Here is a 24,548-nt window from a genome sequence, read left to right on the forward strand (position 1 = left end):
TTTTTGGGATACTGTAAAGGATGAAGGAATGTTATTAGAGGAATTTTGTATGAATGAAGTTAGTTTCTCTTATTTATTTTCCTACTTTAATTCCAAAAGTAAAATGTCTATAAAATTGGTGGACTTTTGCTCAATCTTTGGTGGACTTTTGCTCAATCTCTCTTGAGGTGTTTACATAAAAATTGGACTAGTTACTTCAGTCTTTGAAAAAATAAAAGTGTGACAATTTAATTCAAACGTTAAATATTTTTGTCAAAGCAAACAAAATGTCTTACATGATATTTGTGGACAAATTTGTTAATGAAAATTTTCGTATTGTGTCGCTGACTCCAATGCTGAGTAGGATGAACTGATTTATTAGTAAGATTTTGTTGGACTAATTTGTCAGCGAGGAGAAATATCACACGCAAAATTGAATTTTTACTATTTTTTCTTTTTTGTCTCTCTTTCCACAATCACCATTTCTTTTATCTCTCTCCTTCCTTGCACTCATTTACAATGAAAACTCGAGAGAGACCCTCAAGTTCTACATCGACGACGACGACTTTAGGCTCACCGACAACATCAATTCCTTCAAGTCCGACAACTCATTCCAACACATTAACCACGTCCTATCGATCACACCATTGCAACAACCTCTTTTCCAACCAAGTCAACACACACCCCTTGTTTCTAACAAGTTCTCATAACTAGGGATTGGCCCGCCCCGCGTAAGGCTCGCCCGCATTAACAGCAGACCGGGTCAGCCCGTCTCGTACTCTTAAACGGATTTAAAATATTGGTCCGTGATAATTGCAAAATCTGAGCTAATTTGATAGTAAATTTTTGTTAATAATGATAATAATTTCTTCACTTTATTATTGATTTTAATGAAATAACGAAGAAAATAACATCTTTGTAATTTTTTATTAGTAGAAGTCAAAAGAAGAAAATTTCAAGCACTTTAGAGGAAATTGATGAAAAAGCATTGAAGAAGGATTGGACAGCTTGCTCAACGCGCACTCTCGCTTAGCGGGAAAGTTCAGGCTTAGTGCGCAGTCTCGCTCAGGGTGCAACCTAGGCTTAGCGCGAGAAGGCTCACGAGGAAGCCCAGATACGCACTTAGCGAGAAAGCTCATGCTAAGCACGAGATCAGCGTGAAAAGTAAGCTACCTTAGGCCTATAAAAGGAGTAGAAAGCAGAAGAAAAAGATAAGTCTCGGAGCTATCCAAAACCTAAGCCTATCCCTTAGGGGAAACCCTCTCTTTTTTAACCATTCCACTTTTTCTTATTATTAGTCATCTAACATTTTCTTCCATTAGCCGCTGAAGTGTAAAGTCTCTGATGGTTATGAGAGGCTAAACTCCTTTTGTTGTAAGCTTCCAGGCCAAACTCTTGTAATGTAATTCTTCCTTATTATCTATTTAATGTAATTTTGTTTTTATTATTCTTCTCTATGCTTTTCTATTATTATGACATGATCACCCATATTATGTTTAGAGGGTAATGTATTGAAAAATGGTTATTTTCTAAAGAACTGGGGAAAGGTATATGAATAAATTCATTGCTAGAAATAGATTGACATTTATTTTGCCCAAGAATTTTTTAATCTCTTATCTTAGTAGAGTTTGTTATTTTATCTCTGTAAAGAAATTTGGGGAAAAAGGATAAATAAACTAGGACCTTCGTATAGGAAACCAAAGATAGGGTAATTCAGTAGATGTAGGTGGAAATAGAGATTTCATTAATTAAAGAAAATCTATTACAATACATTATAAGTAGTTTTGGCATGCTAGATCCCAACATCAAAACATTTTGATTTCATCTTTTTGCATTAAATTGCTGTTTATTTTTTCCGTTATCTTTTTCTTTGCCCTACTCTATGTAGAAGCAAAGCCTCATGATGAATCAAGATTGATTCAAAGATGTTTTGATGATAACAAAGATGATGACAAAGGTGATGACAAAAAGCTCAAAGGTCAATCAAAGAATGAGTTCAAGATGTTCAAGATAGAATCAAGAACACTTCAAGACTCAAGAGGAAAGTTGAAGAACACTTCAAGATTCAAGAGGAAAGTTGAATTCAAGAATCAAGAATCAAGATTCAAGGATCAAGCTTCCAAGAATCAAGATTCAAGAATCATGAGAAGACTTAATCAAGATAAGTATGAAAAAGTTTTTTCAAAAACTGAGTAGCACATGGATTTTGAACGTTGAAATTCAAATTCAAATGTGAAGAGTCACATCCTTTCACATAAAAGTTTTGTGTAATCGATTACCAATGATTGTTTATGAATAAATCAAAAGATGTAACTCTTCAAATGGTTTTTGACTTTTTCAAATTGGTTTTAAGTTTTTCTAAAAGTTATAACTCTTCAAAATGGTCCTCTTGATCAGACATGAAAAGTCTATAAAAGCAAGACTTTGTTTTACATTTTCAACGAATCTTGCTATCAATCCAATCAATTCATTACAATCCTTTACAAGCCTTGAATATCTTTGAACTTCTTCTTCTTCTTTGTGCCAAAAGCTTTCCAAAGTTTTCTGGTTTTCTAAACCTTGAAAACTTGTGCTATTCATTCTTTTCATCTCTTCTTCCTTTGCCAAAAAGAATTCGCAAAGGACTAACCGCCTGAATTCTTTTTGTGTCTCTCTTCTCCCTTTTCCAAAAGAACAAAGGACTAACCGCCTGAATTATTCTGTGTCTCCCTTCTCCCTTGTCAAAGAATTCAAAACGACACAGTCTGAGAATTCTTTTGATTCTTCCCTTTCCCATATACAAAAGTGTTCAAAGGACTAACCGCCTGAGAATTCTTTTGTATCCCCATTCACAAAGTATCAAAGGTTTAACTGCCTGAGATCTTTGTCTTAACACATTGGAGGGTACATCCTTTGTGGTACAAGTAGAGGGTACATCTACTTGGATTGTTGATTGAGAACAAAAGATGGTACATCTCTTGTGGATCAATTCTAGTGGAGGGTACATCCACTAGGTTCAAAGAGAACAAGGGAGGGTACATCCCTTGTGGATCTTTGCTTGTAAAAGGATTTTTACAAGGTTGGAAAAGAAATCTCAAGGATCGCAGGTCGCTTGGGGACTGGATGTAGACATGGGTTGTTACCGAACCAGTATAAAAACTCTTGTGTGTTTGTCTCCTTCTTCCCTACTTTTTTACTTTCCGCTGTGCATTTTAATTTCCGCTTTTACTTTTGGTTAAATTTCTCTTCTACTCCTTATTCTCTTAACAACATAAGTAAAAGCCTTAGAAGAGTAAATTTTTAATTAGTAAAGGTTTAGGAATAATTAATTCAACCCCCCCCTTCTTAATTATTCTGAAGCCACTTGATCCAACACTCTAAATTTTACACTTACAATTTTTTTATCTCTTTCTTCTCATTGCTTAATAATTAGGTTTGCATCACTTAAGTACAACCAAAGCCAAAGTTAATGTGAATTTGACACCTGGACTTTCATTTTAATTTTTACTACTTATGATAAAATTGGTACACTTGTCAATTTGTTAACAGTTCACCCCCCGTCTCGTGGATCCTGCGGGCCAAATGGGTTGGTCCGCGAGCCTATTTTTCTTTAAAAAAATGTAATTTAAAAATAAATATATTTTTTCTCTTAAAAAATAGTCAATTACACTCAATTATATATATATATATATATATATATATATATATATATATATTAAAAAGTCTTAATAAATCTCTAACAAATACTTAATTACAAAAGTTTTAACACAACCAAATAAATTTTCAACATAAATGCAAAGAAATTTTGGATTGAGCTTTTAAGATTAATTGGGTTTGGGTTGGACTTAATTGGTGGTTATGGGCCAACCCGCGGACCCCGCAGGCCAAACCTACATAGCCGCGAATTATGCAAGACGAGCCTAAAATCCTATATAGCCATGGATTTTTAAAAAAATTTGGTCCATAGCCCACGCGAACCGCGGGCCGGTCCATGGACCTAAGTCCGTTTACCTACCCCTACTCATAACAGAGGAATAATAACAAAAAAAAAAAAAAACAAACACACACACAATCCCTTATTCTCCCACCTACTACATTGCCTGCAAGGCCCTTGACGACGATTAAGTGGTGCAAGTTTTTTTATAAAATAGGAGTAAAATTTAAAATCTAATTTCTACTTTGAGCATATTGAAGTGACACAAAGAGAGGGAAGAACTTTAATCCATGTTTCGACACGATAGTGGGTCTGGTTGAGTGGTAACTAGCTAGGGAAAAAATGGAAAAGGAAAACATCACCATCATCATCTAGATTAATGATTGAGTAAAACAATGAAGTTGCAATAATGGCGAAGCCTGAATCACAAGAGCATCCATGGATCTTGATGCAGTTCCTTTGTTAGTGGTTCTTCTAATAGCAATTCACGTTTTCACCTTGGTAACCCTAACCCCAATTTCTCTTCTTCAATTTTTTCTCTCTCCTAAGCAAACTTAACCTAAATTATTCTCTTTCTCTCTACTTCATGTGTATTGGATTTATAGATTGGCCAGTGACAATAAACCACAACAACAACAACTACTACAACAATAACAACAAAGAAGAAAGGCTTATTGACCAACTACAACAACAACGTTCTCATTCAATTTCATTTTCTACAAACAATTGTTGTGTGAAATTGTGTAGTAAAGGATAGGATTTTTTTTTGTATGATGAGAAAGAATGATGTTTCATTTAACTTTTAAATTTGAGTGCTATTGATATGGTTGTTGTTTGCTTCTACGAACTACTGTGCCAAAATTGAATAATGTGTGTGAAATATAGGCAAGCTACAATGCAATTTAGTTCATTTTTTGTTAGTTGTATTTTATGCTTAGAGTATGTTTATATCAATAATTTAATAATATATGTATCACATAAACAAATGGAAAATGATTTAGAAATTAAGTAATTCAAGTTGGGGGTAGGGACATGCATCGGTGTTTAAGGATTTAAAACTACTATAGAAAAAAAATAGAATGTGGTTGATGCGCTAGAAGTGTTGCCGAACTTGAAGGATTTTATGTCATCGAGGCTAAAATCGTTGTTGTCATCGTAGAAGCTGAGGGTTTTTGGACAATTCCAATGCAAATGAGTGCAAGGAAGGAGAGAGAGGATAATTGTGGAAAGAGAGGTAGAAAAAGTAGTAAACATTCAATCTTCCTTATGACATTTTCTCCCATTGACAAATTAGTCCACTAAAATTTTACTATCAAATCACTACATCCCACTCATCACCGGAGTTAGCAACATAGTGGGAAAATTCCCGCTAACAAATTCGTTAATAAATAACACGTAGGACATTATGTTTGTTTTGATGGAGATATTTAACGTATGAACCAAATTGTCACATTTTTTTGTAGATCTGGGGATACAAATTTATTTTTTCTACTTTCAAGGACTAAAGTGTCGGTGCATTACAAATTTAAGGATGGTTGGTTATTTACCCTAAAAATTGTGAAAAAATTTCCTTTACTCGATAAGCAATATGAAAAAAAAATCAAGAAAAGATTTTATAATTCTTGAAGTAGATTTTGAGAAGGCAATGACTCAATGAATGAGAAGACCTTGGATTATATGATGAAGAGATTTGAATTTTGTGATGTTTAGGACCCTAAATAAGAATGTGTGTATTTTCTTATAATCTATCAATTTTGTCAATAAAACAGAATCTTTATTTTATTTTTATCTGTTGAATTTATATTAGAATATAGGTTACAACATTTTCATCATAGATTAAACACGCACTTAATAGATTTTTAGTCCCATGTTATAACCTAACCTACTACTAGTGACCACCTAGCCAAAATAGTTATCTAACTGGAATTAGAAGTCTGTAGATTACACCCATAAATATGTGGACTCTTCTCAAAATTAAGTATTTTTTTTCTCCTCCATAACTTATATTACTACTATGTGAGGTGATTATTTACTTTAATATTGTAATGAGATCATCTCTTTTCCTGTGTTTGATTTTATGTTAAAAGCAATGAAAGTGTATCAAACTAAAGTAACTCTGCATTATTTTTGTGTTATTCAGATGCGAATTTGCTAGTAACTCCTTGAAACCTACCTACTAATTAAACGATAAAATGTCTGCTAAGCACTCTTACAGCACCAAAAGTGGACTCTAATGCAACTTAGCAACCAAACAAATATTTCTGCAACAGAAAACATATACAAATATTGACTCATGTAGAAGAAAAAAATACATGAAAAACATGGTGGGAAATGATGCACGTTGCACGAGGGCGTTGGCGTAAGCGGGTGAAAGCAAGAAGAAGAAAAGACAAGATCGGACCACGAGTCTCCGCAGTGGGTCCCTATTCTCTTACGCAACAGAAACTGACACTTTATTTAAAGACACCATCATGAACACGTGTCCTCATCGTAGCCCCTACACGGAATCAGGTTCGTTCCACCGTTCATTCCCTTCTCCCACTCCCTCATTGTGTTGAATATTTATTTATTTTACTGATAATTAATTTGTGTTGGAGAATTTCACCCATTAATTTTAGTAAAAAAAATTCTGCGGATCATTTTTTCCATCCACAGTGCCATTGGACCAATTACTTTGTAAATTCTCTCTAATCTGATTTTCAACAACTAATTAATTAATTTGAGTTATTTATTAGCAGTACTGTTTCTTCAGCCAGTGCCGTTTCTGGGTCGCGTTCCTTTCTTCCTTCCTTCTTTTTCCCCCCTACAAACAAAAACAAAGCAACATTCCCTTTTCTATCTGTTTCCTTCGCGAACCAGCAACAACCCCCGGCGCACGATAGCGCCATCGCTTTCGTTACGCGGTTGGTAACCGTCTCTCTTTCATCACCGTTTTTATTTCCATTCACAAAACCAACAACCTCTCTGTGATTTTTCTTCACTTTTCTCTCTCGGAACAAAACGGAGGATCCGTCATAGTATTGGTGCGTAATTGCGTATTCACTTCAGCCATCACTTTTTCAGCTCAGATTTCTTTTTTTTCTCTCTATTTGTTTTTTTGCTTGATCTCGATTCAGTTTTTGTTTTCTACTTCGTTTTACATTTTTTTCTCCATAATAACTTATCGTAAACTCTGTTCTGTTGCCTCGCTTTTTGTTTCTGAGAAAAAACATACAGAGGAACTCGTTTGCTGCTTAGGATCATCAAAATTTCTCCAGTATTCTCTGCCAAGTACATATCTCAACTATTGATTGAGTATATAAGGTTAATGATAAGGATAATGATGGAAACAAAGTGTGTGTTATTGGCTTTTGTTTTTTTTGTTCGTGATGCTTCGACCGATTGATTGACAGAGCAATCGTATTTCTAGAGTTAATTAATATAGTTTGTTTTCGGTGTTTTTTGTGTGAAACGTTAGGATAAGCTGATGGTACTGTGGTTTGTAAGTTCTGTAGTTTGTAATGCATTACTGAGTGATGTTTGAATCTATATGATGAAGTTAAAATTGCAAACTAGTGTTGATAAATTGGGTTGTGACTTGTGAGTGTTTGAATGCAGCATCATGTCTTTTTATTTATGCAGCACGTGCCTGAGTTTCAGTTTAAGCTTGGCTAGAATGGAACTATTAAGATTTAAGTTTACTTCGAAGAGTTTTCATGTGATATATTAGTTGAAGACTTTTTTATATATTAATAAAAAAAAAACAGGTCAAATATTGGCTAATGTGGGTGGGACATTCATCTATGTACAAGCGCACTCCTTCGAGAGATAATTCAAACATGGAGGACATGGAAGAAAACTCAGGTATGCACCCTTTATTGAACCTTTACTGATGCACTTCAGGTTGTTTATATGACATCTGTTAATTCCATTTTTTTTTTTTGTGAAACATAGCATCTATGGTCTTCAATCATGGTGATTTATTAACCATGCTGTTTTAAATGCCTGATAGATCTTTTAGACATCGGCCTGGACAAGGGAACATCAAATCCTTCATTGATGCTTTCTTTACCGCATGTACTTGTGGCGACCATTTCTTCATTCCTTTTTGGATACCATCTGGGGTTTGTGCTTTCCTAATTTCTTCTTCTTGGTGCACTCTCTTGGATTCCTTGCTTTAGTCTAGAATCCATTGAAGACTTAAATTTTGATATTTGATCTTTTGCGTTCTATTCAGGGTTGTTAATGAACCACTTGAGAGCATTTCTGTGGATCTTGGCTTCCGTGGAAATACATTGGCAGAAGGTGACAAAGAAGATTCCGAAACCTGTGCTTAATTTCATTTTCTATCGTAAATGAATAAATAGAATTGATTTTTCCCCCTTTCAAATGAAGGTCTGGTGGTGAGCATATGCCTTGGTGGTGCCTTGATTGGATGTCTACTAAGTGGTTGGATTGCTGATGGGGTGGGGCGTCGTAGGGCTTTCCAGTTGTGTGCTCTGCCAATGATAATTGGTGCTTCTATGAGGTTAGACTTCCAGTACCGATATAATATTGTTTGATTCATTTTGTTTTTCTCATGGAATAGATGGAAACTCTCCTTGCACTTTATTCAACCACTTTGTAGGTTTCAATTGTTTTTCTCAAGGTTTATCTCTGTTGGCTATGATGGAAACATAGAATAGTTTATTATTTCATTTTCGTGTCCTCTAATGTGATAGCATATTAACATCTTTTTTACTTCTTTCTTCCCAATCCCAAATGTACCTGATTGCCATCTTATGGTTTCAATATGGCCTCTTCATCCATTATTATATTTTCATGTTTCTTTGTTGGTTCTAGAAAAGAACATAAGCCTTTCTTCTTTCATATATTTCATGCATATCATGTCTATAACAATAGAATGACATAGCAGAGCATTTCACCATTTTTATGAATTTCTAGATTACAGGTGGGCAGTAAGTGGACCTTTAGTTTTGATTTAAAGGCCCCCTAGGTTTAGATTTCTTAACTGTTATGCATATTTCACCACAAGTCAGTATGTGTATTTCACTTTGGTCAAATGACAGTTTTTTACTTTTATGCTTTCCAATATAAATTCTTGTGACTAATTTCTCATTGTAAAATTGTGCATTTTCAGTGCAGCAACAAACAACTTGTTTGGCATGCTTGTAGGAAGGTTGTTTGTTGGGACTGGCTTGGGCCTGGGCCCTCCTGTTGCCTCTCTGTATGTGACAGAGGTATGTAAATCACTAAATTGTTGCATCTGTGTCATTGACTTGATTGAAAATTTACTTGATTATTCTCTTTAATGGCAGGTTTCTCCTGCTTTTGTGCGGGGCACCTTTGGAGCTTTCATCCAGATTGCAACATGCCTTGGTCTAATGGGAGCTTTATTTATTGGAATCCCTGTCAAAGAAATTTCTGGATGGTATCATACGAATCTTGCTTCATGTCATGATGTTATATATTATTTATTCATGATGTTTTAAAAATTCACCCTGAATTTTTTCACATAGGTGGCGGGTTTGTTTTTGGGTATCTACCATTCCAGCTGCTATACTTGCCGCAGCTATGGTCTTCTGCGCAGAGAGTCCGCATTGGTTATACAAGGTTGACACCTAGTCTAATATTATTTCATCTTAGATATTATCTCTTTATTATCTTTTCACTTGTAACTTACTGTTTCTATATTAGTGTGAAGTTTGAACCCCTTGACATCTCAATGTTAAATGATGCTAATTAATAGTCTGTTGAAGATTTCCTCGTCTGCTGCATCCATCTCTTGTTATGCCAACAATTAAATGCAAGTATCAAGTATAACAGTAGAATACTCTGGAAATACAATTCCTAGAGGATTGCTTGCATATTTTTTTGGTGTTGCATGTTAAAGTCCTGTCTACGCTGATTTGCTTTTTAGCTTCTCCCCCCCCCCCCCCCTAGTGATTGCATTTAGAATTCAAACTGAAGTAAAATCAAGATGGAAATAATTGCTCTTTACTTGATGGTCTGTCTATTTTTTATATTTATTCTCTCCCCAATCCGTCATCTGTCCCTGTTGTTTTTTATTCTTACCAGATTTAGTCTGGTTCCTATTTCTTTTCTATTTCACTTAAAACCAAATGCATGCAAATCTACACTTCTCTTTTCTATTTCCATCCACTTTAATTTTCACCTATTTCTTTTCTCCCTACCAAGCACACCGTTGGTGTTTATATCTCTTGAAAACATTGTCACTTCTTTGCATGTTCTTGCTGTCCCATTTAATAGAAGACTTTAGGAGTGTCATAGCTGTTAACATTGCCATGTCTCTTTTTATCCTTGTCAGGCACGGTTTGCAATAACTTTTGGTTCTTATTACTCGACAAGACAATGAGGATCTTTAATATTTCACATTGTAGTGTTTGTAGTTCTTCAAAGTTTTTTCTCACTTGTAGTCTTGAGCGAGTCCCTACATCCATTTTACTTCTGATCTTTTACTTAATCCTTGATTATTCCTCTTTTTTGTGATGTAGCAAGGAAGAACTGCTGAAGCAGAAGCTGAGTTTGAGAGACTTCTGGGTGTATCAGAAGCAAAATTTGCAATGTCGGAGTTATCCAAGGTAGATAGAGGTGATGATACTGATACTGTAAAGCTGTCGGAATTGCTTCATGGTCGTCATTCTAAAGGTATACATTTTTCCTGGTTTGTCTCTAGGATAGTTGAGTGTATTTGCTGTTGTTGTTATCTCTTGTCACTGATTTCCTTAGGTTTCCAAAAGTTATTTTTTATTCACGAGTTCGTTTTGCAGTTGTTTTTATTGGATCAACCCTATTTGCTTTACAACAGCTATCTGGTATAAATGCTGTGTTTTATTTCTCTTCAACTGTTTTTAAAAGTGCTGGAGTCCCATCAGACATTGCAAATGTCTGCATAGGAATCGCTAATTTGGCAGGTACTGCTATCTTCTGGTTGCCAGGTTTTAAATCTAAATTAGTTCTGTTATTCTAATTCTCTAAAGCTAATCCCCCTTTCGCCCACTTTTCTCAGGATCTATCGTTTCAATGGGTTTGATGGATAAGCTTGGAAGGAAGGTTCTACTTTTCTGGAGTTTCTTTGGCATGGTAAATTATGTATAGATGTTCTATGATTCTATTGTTTTTTTATTAAATAAATGTTCTATTATGTAGCATATTATTATAGGGTGATAATCATGCACATGAATATATGGGACTCAAGTGGTAGTTGTACTATTTTTCCTGACTTGATGTGTGGTGATGAAGAGACAGATGTTGTTTGGAATATGAACTTGTGCAAGTGCACAACAATACAAAATTGAGGGAAATTCCTTTTGTTATGGTGTTTGAATTGTTTTTTATTAAAGGACAAACTTTGGTCTTAATAAGGAAGTTGTTTGTTTTATTTTTTAATGTATAGGCAATAGCAATGATCCTTCAAGCCACAGGAGCAACTTCACTTGTATCAAACGTGGGAGCTCAGTACTTTTCTGTTGGTGGCATGTTACTGTGAGTATGCAACTATGATTCTACGAATATAGTCACTCTAGACTATGGGTGCATGCAGTGCCTTCTAGGAAGACACTGCTGGCATATGAACACTTAATTTATACTTATTTCATGCAGGTTTGTCTTAACATTTGCTCTGGGGGCTGGTCCAGTTCCAGGTCTCCTTCTACCAGAAATCTTTCCTAGTCGAATAAGAGCCAAAGCCATGGCAGTCTGTATGTCAGTGCATTGGGTAATTTTCTTCTGCTGTTTCCTATTATAAATTTTCTTCGGCAGTTTATGTTCAAGGGTTTTGTTTGATTCTATAATGTTCCTGGATGGTTGAATCAAGAAAATGTAGCCTGCTGAATTCCCTTCTTTGCAAACTACTGAAACTATTATCACTTATCAGTATCTGTTCTCATAATGACTTAGAAGGATCGGAAAGCTCATAATTTATTGAATCCTGCTCTCAATAGATAAATGGTCTTGTACAGGTGATAAATTTCTTTGTTGGACTACTGTTCTTGCGTTTGCTGGAGAAACTTGGTCCACAGCTGCTTTACTCCATGTTTGCTACCTTTTGCATCATGGCAGTAACTTTTGTAAAAAGAAATGTGGTGGAAACCAAAGGGAAGTCACTTCATGAAATTGAGATCGCACTTCTTCCTCAAGACTAGATCTCTATTCATTTGATTGCTCTAATTTTGCATAGTTTTTCGGCTGAGCAGATTGTGTTTCGTCTATTTTGGTTGACCTTAACATTACAAGGGGAAGCTCAGGAACTATGCATTGTTTTGCTGCAACATTAGTACGAAGAGGCTTAGGTATTATGGCTAGCTGTGATGTAGTAGGTGGTACTATTAGCGGCTTACAACACGAGACCCTTCTGTTGTTACTCGCGGCTTGTGATTCTATGATTTGGCATCCACGTAAAGGGAGACATAATTCATCAGGGGGGATCTATGCATCCCATAATATTCCATAAATGTACTACTTTATGTAATATTATATATGTTTCTGTACGTGACATTATTTTTAATCGCTTCAATTTTGTCCCATTTTGGATACGAAGTAGTCTAGCATGTAAATTCTGTTGCAGAGTATATCGAGGAAAATGGGAAGAAGCTTTGTGTGATTAAGAAATAATTATGATTCGTAATTCGCCTCATGAGATTGATTAATGTAAATGGAAAGTTGCCTCCAAGCGTAATTGGCAATTTCACGAAACTAATCCTACTTAATAATAAGGTAGTTCTCGAAAAATAATAGAGCTCATTCGCTAGAATAATAAGGTAACGGATGAATGGAAAAACTAAACCAAATATTTTTGGAGGTTATTTCTTGCATAGTCGCAATAAGTTTATTTTATTTTAGGTGAAATTAGTTTTTTTTTTTAATTTATTATTTAAATTTAATTTGATCGGGTCTAATTTAATAAGGTAACGGATCAATGGGAAAAATAAACCTAAATCAAATATGTTTGGAGGTTACTTCTCGCATAGTCGCAATAAGTTTATTTTATTTTAGGTGAAATTAGTTTTTTTTTTTAAATTTATTATTTAAGTTTAATTTGATCGGATCTAATTTAATAAGGTAACGGATCAATGGAAAAACTAAACCTAACCAAATATGTTTGGAGGTTACTTCTCGCATAGTCGCAATAAGTTTATTTTATTTTAGGTGAAATTAGTTTTTTTTTTAATTTATTATTTAAGTTTAATTTGATCGGGTCTAATTTGTTTTTTTAATTTTTAAAATCAATTTATTTTTTTGGAAAATATATATTTTGTAACAATTTAAACTTATTTAGTGACAGTTTTAAATTGATATTAAGTGTGATTTTTTATAATTTAGATGAAAGGATCACGTTGAATTGGTTTTATAAATTAGATGATAAAATTAAACCTAAATAATAAATTAGATGACAAAAGAACTAATTTAGCCTTTATTTTACTTTTTTTGTCCAACTCGCACGATAGCCTTGAACCTGATTTTGAGCCTTGTTGTGCTTTCCCTTGTGAATAGATTATTAACAACAAAAAATAAAGAACGTAAAACTCTCATTATAGCCTTGAATTACAAATACCGATATATTTTAGGTAAAAATAAGTTTTATTTTTACTTTTTAAAAAAATTAATGTGTCCATCACTAATTTTTGAACTGACTAGTTTTTTGGTAAAATAATTGCAGCATTGGATTAGAACAAGTAGAGTTCGAACATGTCATCTTCATTTCATCATTCGACTTAAATTCAAGGTAGCTTTAACACTACAGAGACTTGAAAAAAATATCAACCATTTGGAATAGATTCATTCAGTCATTTATACTTGATGCTATTGCTTGGTCCAAAACCTAGCCTTCTTTTTCTGTTTCAATTTTGAATGGAATCGTAAACATGAAAGAAAACCAAAAAAAACTTGTGTTTCCAGAAAGAAAAACAAAAGACACAGGCACGTTGGTGGACATGAGGTTGTAAGGATCTCTTGTCCCTGTCACCGGGTTGCAGAATATTGGCACCTATCAACAGTTTTACATCAAGGATAACATCACATGGTAACACGACATATATATATATATATATATATATATATATATATATATATATATATATATATATATCAATTATTTATCATTTGTTCACAATTCTTGCAAAAGAAATAAATTCTTATAAAAAAAATCCAACCGTGGATTTCATTCAGCAAATATACTACCAATCGAACAGCACAAAGGGAAAATTCTGTCCCAAGAATATGATGCACCTTGAATTCATTTTTTTATATACAAATAATAAAACAAAATTTAAGGTGCATCATATCCTTCGTGTTCAAGGGATCTGTATAGATAAATCAGAACCAGTTGTGGTGATATTCAAGGTGCCAAACTCCTCCAAAGCAGAATCAGAATCCACTTCATTGTATTCAGAAATTGGAACAGGAAGAGGTTCTTCACTAAAGTACTTGTCCTGAAGTAACTCCATTGCTGTGGCCCTCTTAGCAGGATCATAAAAAATCAGTCTTTTGACTAGGGAAACTTCATCAGGGGTGCAATTTGGCATGCATGCTTCAAGACCACTAGGATTTTCCACCTCACCAAATGAGATTGATCCATAATCAGGAAGTTTGTGACAACCAGGCCAAGTTTCCTCATCAATGTTCCCCAAAACACTTACAATTCTGCTGAGCTGATCTACATCACTTGTCCCAGGAAACAATGGCTTCAATGTTAAGAGCTCGGCAAAGACACACCCCAATGACCAAAGATCAACCTCTAAACCATAGTCTGTGGATCCATAGAGTAGTTCAGGAGCTTGGAACCACCGAGTTCCAACACATGATGTGAGACAACCAAGTTCATTCCCTCCTACCTCCTCAGCTTCATATGTAAAAGAACCCTTACAAAGATCATCATCTATGTCGCTGGTTGTGCATGTTGCAAGACATGAGGTGTTTCCATCATAGATGTTTGTGTCCTTATCAGTGTCATACGAGTAGCTCTTGGTTTTCATCTCATCCAAGACTCTGAAATATTCTTCATGACTCAAGGTTCCCAGATTTGGATTTTCATATGCAGTTTGGTTTAAGTTAACTAATTGAGAAATAGATTCAGAATGTTGGGTTGAGCTTTCAGCATTAGAAGTATCATCTTCATATGGTGGCGGGTTCTCCTGGGGAGCATTAAATCCAGACTCCACTAGTATCCTTGCCTGAAAAAGTAGTCAAGTTTAACATTCATATATCAGGAAACAAAGAAAAAAAAAATACAAAAAAGTAAAATGTGTTATAAGTCTCCTAAAATTTGGTCAAAATTGATTGAAAGAAATTAATCATTAACAAAATACTTAACATCAATGTAAAGATGAGAAGAAAAAATAAATAAATAAAACCAACCCAAAGTATAAAAAGTAAAAAACACCCCGAAAATTGGATTAAAAGAAAGCTGAAAACTTGATCCCTTAAACTAAACCTGTCCAAAATCCCCTAACTTGAGGACCCCATCATCAGAAACCAAGAAATTCGACGGCTTCAAATCCCTATGCACGATCATGTTCCTATGACACTCATCCACTGCACTCAGAGCCTGCACCATCCACCCCTTAATTTCTCCAACACCGACACCATCACCTTCTCCGATCACCGCCGCAAGGTCGGTTCCGAGAAACTCGAGCACAAGAACCGCGTCCTCGTCCTCGCGCCAGAAGAACTCGTGCAGCACGACCACGTTTCGGGACCCTTTCAGAAGCCTCAGGGCCTCGATTTCGCGCGATGCGGATTGGGAATCGTGGACCTCCTTCAGCGCCACCGAGGCGCCGTCGGAGAGGCGGATGGCGCGGTAGACGTCGGCATAGGCGCCCGACCCGACCCGGTTGAGAACCTCGTACTTGGCGGTTATCTCGGAGCGCATGTGGATGCTCCAAGTCTTGGGTGGAGGATCCATTAGAGATAATTTGAAATGAATGAAACGCCAAATTTGAGTTTGTGTTGACGACAACCACACCCGAATGTTTGCTTCCTAGACCATATATCATACATGCTCTTTCTTTCGGTTTTAGCTTTAGCTTTTGAAAAGAAAAAAAAACATAATTATTAATTTATTTTTCAAATTATTTTAAATTTTTTAAATTGTTTTTTAAATTTTTAAAAGATTTATTTTAATACTCAAATTCTTAAAAATGAATCCATTTAATTTTCAAAATTTTAAAATGTTTTATTTTGATCATAATTACGTATAAAAGATTTTATACGGTTATTCATTCACAAATTTATAATTCAAATGATAAATTTATTAATTTTTTAAAATAATTATCTTAAATTAATTTAAAATAATAATTTGTAATTGAATGAATAAGTGGGAAAGACTGTTTTATAAAGGAAGTTTATAGGCATTAAAAAAAATTACGCTTTCTTCTTTTTTATTGATAATATTGTAAATTGTTGAATTTAGGAAAATGTTTCATTTACGTTTGGAAATTGGAATTGTTTCCTACTTTGATTTGATGTACGTTTATCAGAAAGAAAAAATCGTTAATTACACTTTTTCAGTTTTTCTAACCCACATTATAAGTTAAGGATATTCATGTAACTTAGAAATGAACTTTTTTTTTTCTTGAATGAACTTTTCAGATAATTGATTTTTTTTACACTCAATGAATAATTTTTTTTATGAATTTCTTAAAAATAAGAGATTATTTAGGTTATCAATCAATTAAAAATTATTTAAAGTTAATTTTCAAAGCATCTATGATTAAATAATAGTAAATTTATTTATATTATTAAAAATATTACTCCTCAATAAGTAAGTGAAGAATGAGACTTATATTATTTTATGTGTGCCAATAAACTTTGATAAAAAGGGACAAAATTATTTACCTTAGATGCTTTTAATTTTTTTTATTTTCAATTAAATTAGAGTTTTACCTTGATAGTGAGTTATTGAAATAAATCTTTAAATTTGATTGAAAAATAGTATAAGATATTTAAACTATTGTACCCAAATTTTGTGTATGGATTTTTCTAGCAAAAGTGTGATATATATATATATATATATATATATATATATATATATTATAATGAGTGTCTTTAAAATAATGGTTAAGGAATAAAAATGAAAAGTTTTTATTAAAAGTGTTAATTATTAATACACCTTTATTATGGTTTTCAATATATTATCAATATAAATTTTAATTGAAACTTTTTGTTTGTTGAAACAATGTACTTAGAACACTAATTAATAAAATCTAAAAATATATTACAAATATTTCTGATTTAAAAGTGATTGTTCTTGGTTTTTAAAAAGTAGCGTTGAAACATGTTATTCTATTTTTGAGAAGACACGTGTTATTCTATTAAATAATTGATGCAAGTTATTGGTTAATAGTTTATTTATGATTGATAGGTATATGTCAAAGGTATGGTATTTCAAGTTTAGAAGCAATATAACTGAGTAAACAAAATGGATGGTGTTATAAACTAATTAATCTTTTCCGTACCAAAATATAACTGATTAAATTAATGTTCAAATGGATAAGCAAAATTTGATGGCTTTTTTTTTTTATTCAGTAAAAAATTGATGGCTTTGTCAATTTTGCATGCACATGACAGTTTATTTATTTTAAAAAAATATCGGGGGCTAATTTATTCTGCGTTTAATTATTTTTTATGGTGTTGAATATTTGTGGTGGTGGTCGTCTTAGATTATTTCAATTTGCCTAATAGTTATCCTTTTTGCAAAAGAAGCTGGGTTGATTGTTAGTTATCCTCTAACATCAATTTACTCCTAAAAAAGTTTTTCACACTTTTTGAATTGAGCCATTCAATCACACTCCGCCAAAGTCTAATATTAGTCACCCACTTTGGTTCTTTCGGCTACTTACTTATTTCACTGGTTTTTTTTAAGGATCGCCTCTGCACCCTATAACCTTATTTTACCAAATTACTCTCTAATACCCTAAAAACTCTTAATGGGTTTAACTCATTTCATTAAGGTTATATTTCTCAGTTATTTTTTAATTTTTTTATTAACTGAAAAAGTTATTGAATGTTTTGGTAAATAAGTTTTTTTTAATAATTTTTTAAGTAGTTTTTAACATTTTTAAAACGTTACTTCAAGTATCATTTTTTAACATGTTAGTTCCTAACTTTTTATATTTTTTATTTTTTATCCTTGATATATTTATCAAATTTCTTACTTACTTTTTTAAAATAAATCAAAATTTTATTATTTTTCTGTCATTTTACACTTTTTAATTACTTCAACAATTAATTTTATCAAATACTTATAATCTAATAAATTATTTTTTTAGCTTTCCATTACCCGTTCACTTTTCAGCTTCTAACTAACTTTTCAGTTAATTTTGTCAAATATAATTTAAGTAAGAATGTGTATTGTAAAGTTTTTGACATTGTTCTTGATTTCCACTTATAAAAAAAAGACATTTTTAATTAATTCAAATCTCTTAAGAAAAATAATTAATTTAATTAATAACATTAAATTTATCAATTATTTGTACTACCATTCAAATTTTTTTTTTCTTATCTCTTTATCCACTTAATGTTTTTTTTTATTAATGTTTGGTCAAAGGATTAGTGTTGAAAAGACCAGAATTTTATTTTCTAATAATGTTAATTGAAATATTAGAGATGAAATAAGGGCAAAACTTGACTATCATAGGACTACAAACCCTGGGAAATACTTGGTGTTCCTCTTCATCATGATAGAGTTTCAAAGTAAAGCTACTAATTTGTTCTTGAGAAAGTTACCCAAAGATTGAGTAATTGAAAGACTTCTCAATTATCTATGATGGGGAGAGTTACTTTGACTAAGACAATTAACCAAGTTCTTCCTAACAATGTTATGCAAACAACGGTGCTTCCTTCGTCGATGTGTGAAGAGATTGATAGAAGTTGTAGAAACTGTGTTTGGGGCCATACTACAAACTTTAATAAAGTCCATTGGCGTAAATGGGATTCTTTGTGTACTCCAAAGAAGAACGGTGGACTTGGGCTTAGACAAGCGAGTATTATGAACCAAACAAGTATAATAAAGGTGGGATGGAAAATTTGTACGCGATCAAATGACCTTTGGGTTCAATTCATGTGTGCAAAGTAAAAGTATAAGTGTGGCAATGGATATGATTCATGTTATTGATCAATGAAGACCAGAGACAAATCTCTCAAAAGGAATTGTTAAAGGGTTGGAAAATTAAATTTACATTTGAACCTAATTTGGAAGTTGGGTAATGGTCGTAAAATCCAATTTTGGGAGGACAATTAGGTCCCAAGATATGGAAAACTTAGCCAACACTGCTATGTTCAAACCAATGAGGGGGCAAATATCCAATGTGTTTCTTTGTGAATGCTAATGGTAATTGGGACTGTGAGCGCATATCTACAGAAATTCCTGATGAGATTGTTCAATGTATCAATCAAATGAAACCTCCATGTAGCTCTAGTCGACCAGATTATATGGAATGGATTCATTCGGATGACGGGCAATTTACTACCCATGATGCTTATAGTAAACTGTCATGTATGCTCAATTTGGAAGATTACCAGCTTTGCAAAAGTATTTGGCGTTGGCATGGACCAAAACACATTAAATATCTTCTTTGAAAAATAGGCCAATAAAGTCTCCCCACAAATATGTTAAGGAAACATCACCATATGACTGATGAAGACACTTTCTTTCCTGCTATGCCATGATATAACTGAATCTCTGGAACATGCTTTTAGAGATTGTACTTGGATGAAGCAAATTTGGATCCATTTCAAGTTTACAACTAATATTTTGTTCTACCAATAGGATATGAGTAGTTGGATGAAAACCAATATTCAAAGCAATAAAAGGTTAGAAAACACCCAATGGAGTGCTGCATTTGGTGGAGATAGAATGAGATCATCTTCCGGGATACTTGGCACAACACAAATGAAATTTTGTTTAAAGCCTGAGCACTATTAAGAGATATCAAGAGTAGCCAAAATATGGATAATGTACTGAATCCGATTCATACAAATTTGAAGACGGACAAGTCTAGAATATGGAATAATCCTATAGAGGGGTGTATGAAACTTAACTGTGATGGAGCTTATCTTCTAGCAGTAAGAGTAGCTTCAAGTGGTGTTGTCATAAGAGGTAATAGTGGTAGCTTTGTTCGGGCTTACCTAGAAGGTTGGGGCACAATTCAATTTTAGAAGCAGAGCTATGGGCTATTTTATATGGCTTGAATATGGCTTGTGACAAAGGGATAACATTGGTAATGGTGGAAACAAATTCTTTTAAAGCTATAAAACTGTTGGATGACAAAAGTGGTGAGGGGGAGTGCTTTAAAGAGCTTGTAGCTCAGATTTGGAAAATGAAAGAAAAATTCCAGCTCTAGGTGTTGAAAAATATTCACAAAGAAGCGAATAAATTAGTAGATTCATTTGCAAAACATGAATTGTCTCTACAATCTCATGTATGTTTTGATAGCAGTGTGCCTGGTTTTGTAGCCCACTCGTTTAAGGGGGATGCCAATGTACTAAACTCAAATTTCAATAATGTCTAATTTTGTCTTGGGTGTTTTGCCTAAACAACTCGACAAAAAAAAATATAAGAAAAATAATAATTAATGCATCTAATTTTTTTTTTAAAAAAAGATAAATAAAATTTTTAAAAAGGTCTTTATAATTAGAAATAATGAAGTAATATTTACTACTTTTAAATAGAGTCTTACTATCTAATGTCCTTAAAATATTATTGATTAAGAAATTAAAGAAAAAAATATCATTATTAAAATTATAGAAGAATCTAAAAAATGATGTGTATATTCTAAAAATAAACATTATTCCTTTTAGTCTTTTAATCATTGTATTAAGAATATTGGTTAATATTGATGTTCCCTTCATTGTATTTATGACGCACAACATCATGTAATGACAATTGCATAAATGTGTGGGTCCTTGGGAGCTTGCTGACACATCAGGACGTGTGACATAATTCTCCCCCGAAGGTGCCACAGCCCACAGGCCCCACTGCAATGATGCCAACATATCACATGGGCTCCTTAACGGTGTAACAAGTGATTGCCAAAAGCCCACAATGATGTGGCTTTTCCAAATCATTATAAGGAATCAGTGACAAGAAAGCAGACTCTGCTGGATCAGGAGTTCAAGAGGGATACTCTTCAATTTCTCATTAATAGTACTTAACTAAAGTTCCATACTTTATAGCAATAATCTTATTTTAGTTAGAATAAGCGTTCACGTTTACTATCTTCAAATAAAATTACTTTTCATTCTATGAATGATAATTGCTGGGAAAAAAAAAATAAAAGAGAAACCATATAATCCTAACTTAAATACTACATAACAACAACATTATTTGACAGCAAAGTATTATGTGTCAACAAAATATTATTTGACAGTAGAACATTATTTCTTTTTCCTTATATATATTACATTTATGAGAGTATTATTTCTCTTTCCTTATATATATTACATTTATGAGTTGTCCACAAATAATACAAGAATATGCTTTGATTTTATTTTGTCCTCCTAGGTTCTAGGTCATTCTATTTCCATTATACAGACTATAAATAATGTAATCATTGTTATTATTGAACGAAAAATTTCATAACAATTCTATTTGCCTCATTTCCTTTATTTTTCTGTTATGGTATCAAGAGCCCTTTAAGCTTCCGGTCGCCATCTCCCTATGGCTACCTCCGGCTCATTTGGTGAGGACGATCTTACTCCACCTCGCACTCCACCACCACCACCTTCCTTGTCTCACATCACAATGGCCCAATACTAACAATTGATGAATCTTCTCAACAAATCCTCTGGACCTGGTGGTGCAAGCTCAGAGACTACTCTTACACGAACCAACCTCACTCATTCTAACCCAAATCAAATTCACAATTCTGATTTTGGTAGTCATTTTGTTTTTTCTATTCCCACCACACACACACCTAACAATCTTAGTTGACACACCGTACCATGGATAATTGATTCTGAAGCCATAGACTATATAAGTTGTTCCTTAGATTGTTTTTATACATATTTTACAATTGCACCAGTAAAGATTCATTTACCTAATGAATTCACTGTCCAAGCCCACATTTTGGGCAGCATAAAATTCACTCCAGATTTTATTATTCATAATGTTCTTTTTGTCCCTGATTTTAGCTTCAATCTTTTGTCTATTCCAAAGTTATTATATACTTTCCCATGTCGTATTATTTTTTCTAGTGATCTTTCTAAAATTTCTTGTGAAATACAGGACATGAGCACGTTGAAGACGATTGGTTTGGCTAACTTGAAGGAAGGCCTTTTTCACTTGATAGTTGGAAAGGATAAAAGCCCATCTACCAACAATATCATCACCACCAACACCAATACCTCCAAGCTTTGGCATTTTAGATTAGGTCATTTATCTGGTAATCGTCTTAATGTCTTAAATCAACAATTCCCTTTTATTTCAAAAGATTCTAATGACATTTGTGACATTTGTCATTTAGCTAAACAAAAACGATGGCACCTCCATCAATTAGATGTTAGCAACGCTTTCTTACACAAGGACCTCAGGGAGGACGTTTACATGGAGATCCCTCCTGGCTTGCTTGGTTACACATCAAGTCAAAGTTGCAAATTGAAGAAATTACTCTATGGATTAAAGCAATCCAATAGACAATGGTATGGAAAATTATCTAATCTATTGTTGACTTATGGTTATTCACATGCCCATGCTGATCGTAGTCTATTCATCAAGGCTCATAATTCTGAATTTATCGCTCTAATTGTATATGTTGATGACATTGTGCTAACTGGTAATTCCCTTGCTGAGATTGAACGCATTAAGCATATTCACACTAATTTTCACATTAAGAATTTGGGGAAACTGAAATATTTTTTGGGGATTGAAGTTGCACATTCTGATAAAGGAATTTCATTATGCCAACATAAGTATTGTTTGGATTTACTAAAAGATTCAGGTATGCTTGGGTGTAAGCCATCCTCCACTCCTATGGATAGTTCTCTTCAACTCCATAATGATTCCTCTGGTTTTCTTGACGATCCCCTATCTTATAGACGCCTAGTTGGAAGACTAGTCTATTTGACAAGTACACGCCCTGATATTGCCTTTGCTACACAACAACTAAGTCAATTTATGTCAAAACCAACAAAAGCCCATCATGCTGCAGCTGTCCGTGTTCTTCGGTATCTCAAAGGGTGTTCAGGCAAATGCTTATTTTTTCCAAGGACTTGCTCTCCTCATATACTTGGGTTTAGTGATGCTGATTGGGCAACGTGTATTGACTCTAGGCGCTCTATTACTGGTTATTGCTTCTTTATAGGCAATTCGCTTGTTTCATGGAAAACCAAGAAGCAAACTACAGTCTCACGTTCCTCTTCTGAGGTTGAATATCGAGCACTTGCTTCCGCAACTTGTGAATTACAATGACTTTCTTATCTTCTAAGAGATCTACGAATTCCCCTTTCCAAGCCTTCCGTACTTTACTGTGATAATCATAGTGCCCTTCACATTGCTGCCAATCCGGTCTTTCATGAATGCACCAAACACTTGGACATTGATTATCATCTAGCCCGTGAAAAGTCCCAAGCTAGACTGATGTTACTGCTCCTAGTCCTTTCTTCAAATCAACTTGCAGATATATTCACAAAGACTCTCCCTCCTCATTCCTTCAGCACCAATCTTTCCAAGTTGCAGTTATAAAACATTTTTGCACCTCCAACTTGTGGGAGGCTAACAGAGAAAATATATAATCCTAGCTTAAATACCACATAACAGTAACATTATTTGACAGCAGAGCATTATATGGCAACAAAATATTATTTGACAGCAAAGCATTATTTCTCTTTCCTTATATATATTACATTTATGAGAACATTATTTCTCTTTCCTTATATATATATATATATATATATATATATATATATATATATATATTACATTTATGAGTTGTCCACAAATAATACAAGAATATGCTTTGATTCTATTTTATCCTTCTAGGTTCTAGGTCATTCTATTCCCATTATACTGACTATAAATAATGTATTCATTGAAGAATTTCATACCAATTTTATTTGCCTAATTTCTTTTATTTTTCTGTTAAAAAAGTTACGAAGCAAATTATCGAATGGATTAACTTGTAAAAAGCTTTTCTTTGAATACTTGGATTGATTTTTCTCAATTTGAATATGGAAAAAGGTTTCTCACAAATTCACATGGAAAAGTGATACATACCTTTACTCACCTAAATTTTATGAGGAAAAGGGATTATGTAGTACTTTATCATGTTTCTTAAAGACTAATTCCTGGTTTGCAGGAAGCTGCTATTAATAAATACCACACATTACATTTACAAAACTGTATTTTATATTCAAAAGACTAATGTGGGAATACACATGTAGCAAAGTAAATTATTCAGCATGTACTAGTTATAAAAGCATGGAAAATAATAAAAGCACGTATCAAATTGATTCCTAGATTGTCGATGACACGGAAATATAAATTGTTGCATGAAAAATGTTTTGATACGGTACATGTTTGGATTAGTGTCAATAAAATTGATGTGATTAATGTAAAGATGTTTTCATTACAAGTTATGAGTGAAAATAAAAAATTATTCAGGGTAGTATCAAAAGAAAGTGTCAAACATATTAATCAAAGTCATAATTAAATTTGACTTAC

The 24,548-nt window shown here is 33.4% G+C and overlaps 3 protein-coding genes across 5 annotated transcripts; 2 read left to right on the forward strand and 1 right to left on the reverse strand.

The window, feature by feature from the left end:
- Positions 1-6,633: 6,633 nt before the first annotated feature.
- Positions 6,634-12,505, forward strand: LOC114368881 (probable plastidic glucose transporter 2). 3 transcript variants are annotated; one of them, XM_028326162.1, is made up of 15 exons: positions 6,634-6,915; positions 7,109-7,162; positions 7,639-7,735; positions 7,884-7,995; positions 8,109-8,176; positions 8,267-8,399; positions 9,012-9,111; positions 9,190-9,302; positions 9,391-9,484; positions 10,387-10,540; positions 10,663-10,806; positions 10,902-10,975; positions 11,289-11,377; positions 11,495-11,609; positions 11,854-12,505. In XM_028326162.1, exons 3-15 carry the CDS (start codon positions 7,654-7,656, stop codon positions 12,034-12,036), a joined length of 1,461 nt encoding a protein of 486 aa, XP_028181963.1. In that variant the 5' UTR covers positions 6,634-6,915; positions 7,109-7,162; positions 7,639-7,653; the 3' UTR covers positions 12,037-12,505. The 3 variants fall into 3 exon arrangements, with proteins under 3 accessions (XP_028181963.1, XP_028181962.1, XP_028181964.1); XM_028326161.1 differs by lacking the exon at positions 7,109-7,162; XM_028326163.1 differs by lacking the exon at positions 7,109-7,162 and having other exon boundaries at positions 6,634-6,795.
- Positions 12,506-14,006: 1,501 nt separating this feature from the next.
- Positions 14,007-15,879, reverse strand: LOC114368882 (cyclin-dependent kinase F-1-like). The gene is made up of 2 exons (XM_028326164.1): positions 15,324-15,879; positions 14,007-15,063 (listed from the first exon to the last, which is right to left on the reverse strand). The coding sequence occupies exons 1-2, from the start codon at positions 15,792-15,794 to the stop codon at positions 14,185-14,187; spliced, it is 1,350 nt and encodes a 449-aa protein (XP_028181965.1). The 5' UTR covers positions 15,795-15,879; the 3' UTR covers positions 14,007-14,184.
- A 6,554-nt stretch (positions 15,880-22,433) lies between these two features.
- On the forward strand, positions 22,434-23,297 carry LOC114368492 (uncharacterized mitochondrial protein AtMg00810-like). The gene has a single exon (XM_028325739.1). The coding sequence runs from the start codon at positions 22,434-22,436 to the stop codon at positions 23,295-23,297; it is 864 nt and encodes a 287-aa protein (XP_028181540.1).
- The last annotated feature ends 1,251 nt before the right edge of the window (positions 23,298-24,548 follow it).

The sequence above is a fragment of the Glycine soja genome, chromosome 9, assembly GCF_004193775.1.
Source record: "Glycine soja cultivar W05 chromosome 9, ASM419377v2, whole genome shotgun sequence".
Taxonomy (NCBI): domain Eukaryota; kingdom Viridiplantae; phylum Streptophyta; class Magnoliopsida; order Fabales; family Fabaceae; genus Glycine; species Glycine soja.

Bases quoted from the DNA above. Each gene is read 5' to 3' on its own strand.
- LOC114368881 (XM_028326162.1), top strand. From the start codon at position 7,654: ATGTGGGTGGGACATTCATCTATGTACAAGCGCACTCCTTCGAGAGAT. The intron at 9,303-9,390 runs GTATCATACGAA...TTTTTCACATAG, and splicing joins GTCAAAGAAATTTCTGGATG to GTGGCGGGTTTGTTTTTGGG. The intron at 11,610-11,853 runs GTAATTTTCTTC...GGTCTTGTACAG, and splicing joins TCTGTATGTCAGTGCATTGG to GTGATAAATTTCTTTGTTGG.
- LOC114368882 (XM_028326164.1), bottom strand. From the start codon at position 15,794: ATGGATCCTCCACCCAAGACTTGGAGCATCCACATGCGCTCCGAGATA. The intron at 15,064-15,323 runs GTTTAGTTTAAG...CTACTTTTTCAG, and splicing joins AGTTAGGGGATTTTGGACAG to GCAAGGATACTAGTGGAGTC.
- LOC114368492 (XM_028325739.1), top strand. From the start codon at position 22,434: ATGGAGATCCCTCCTGGCTTGCTTGGTTACACATCAAGTCAAAGTTGC.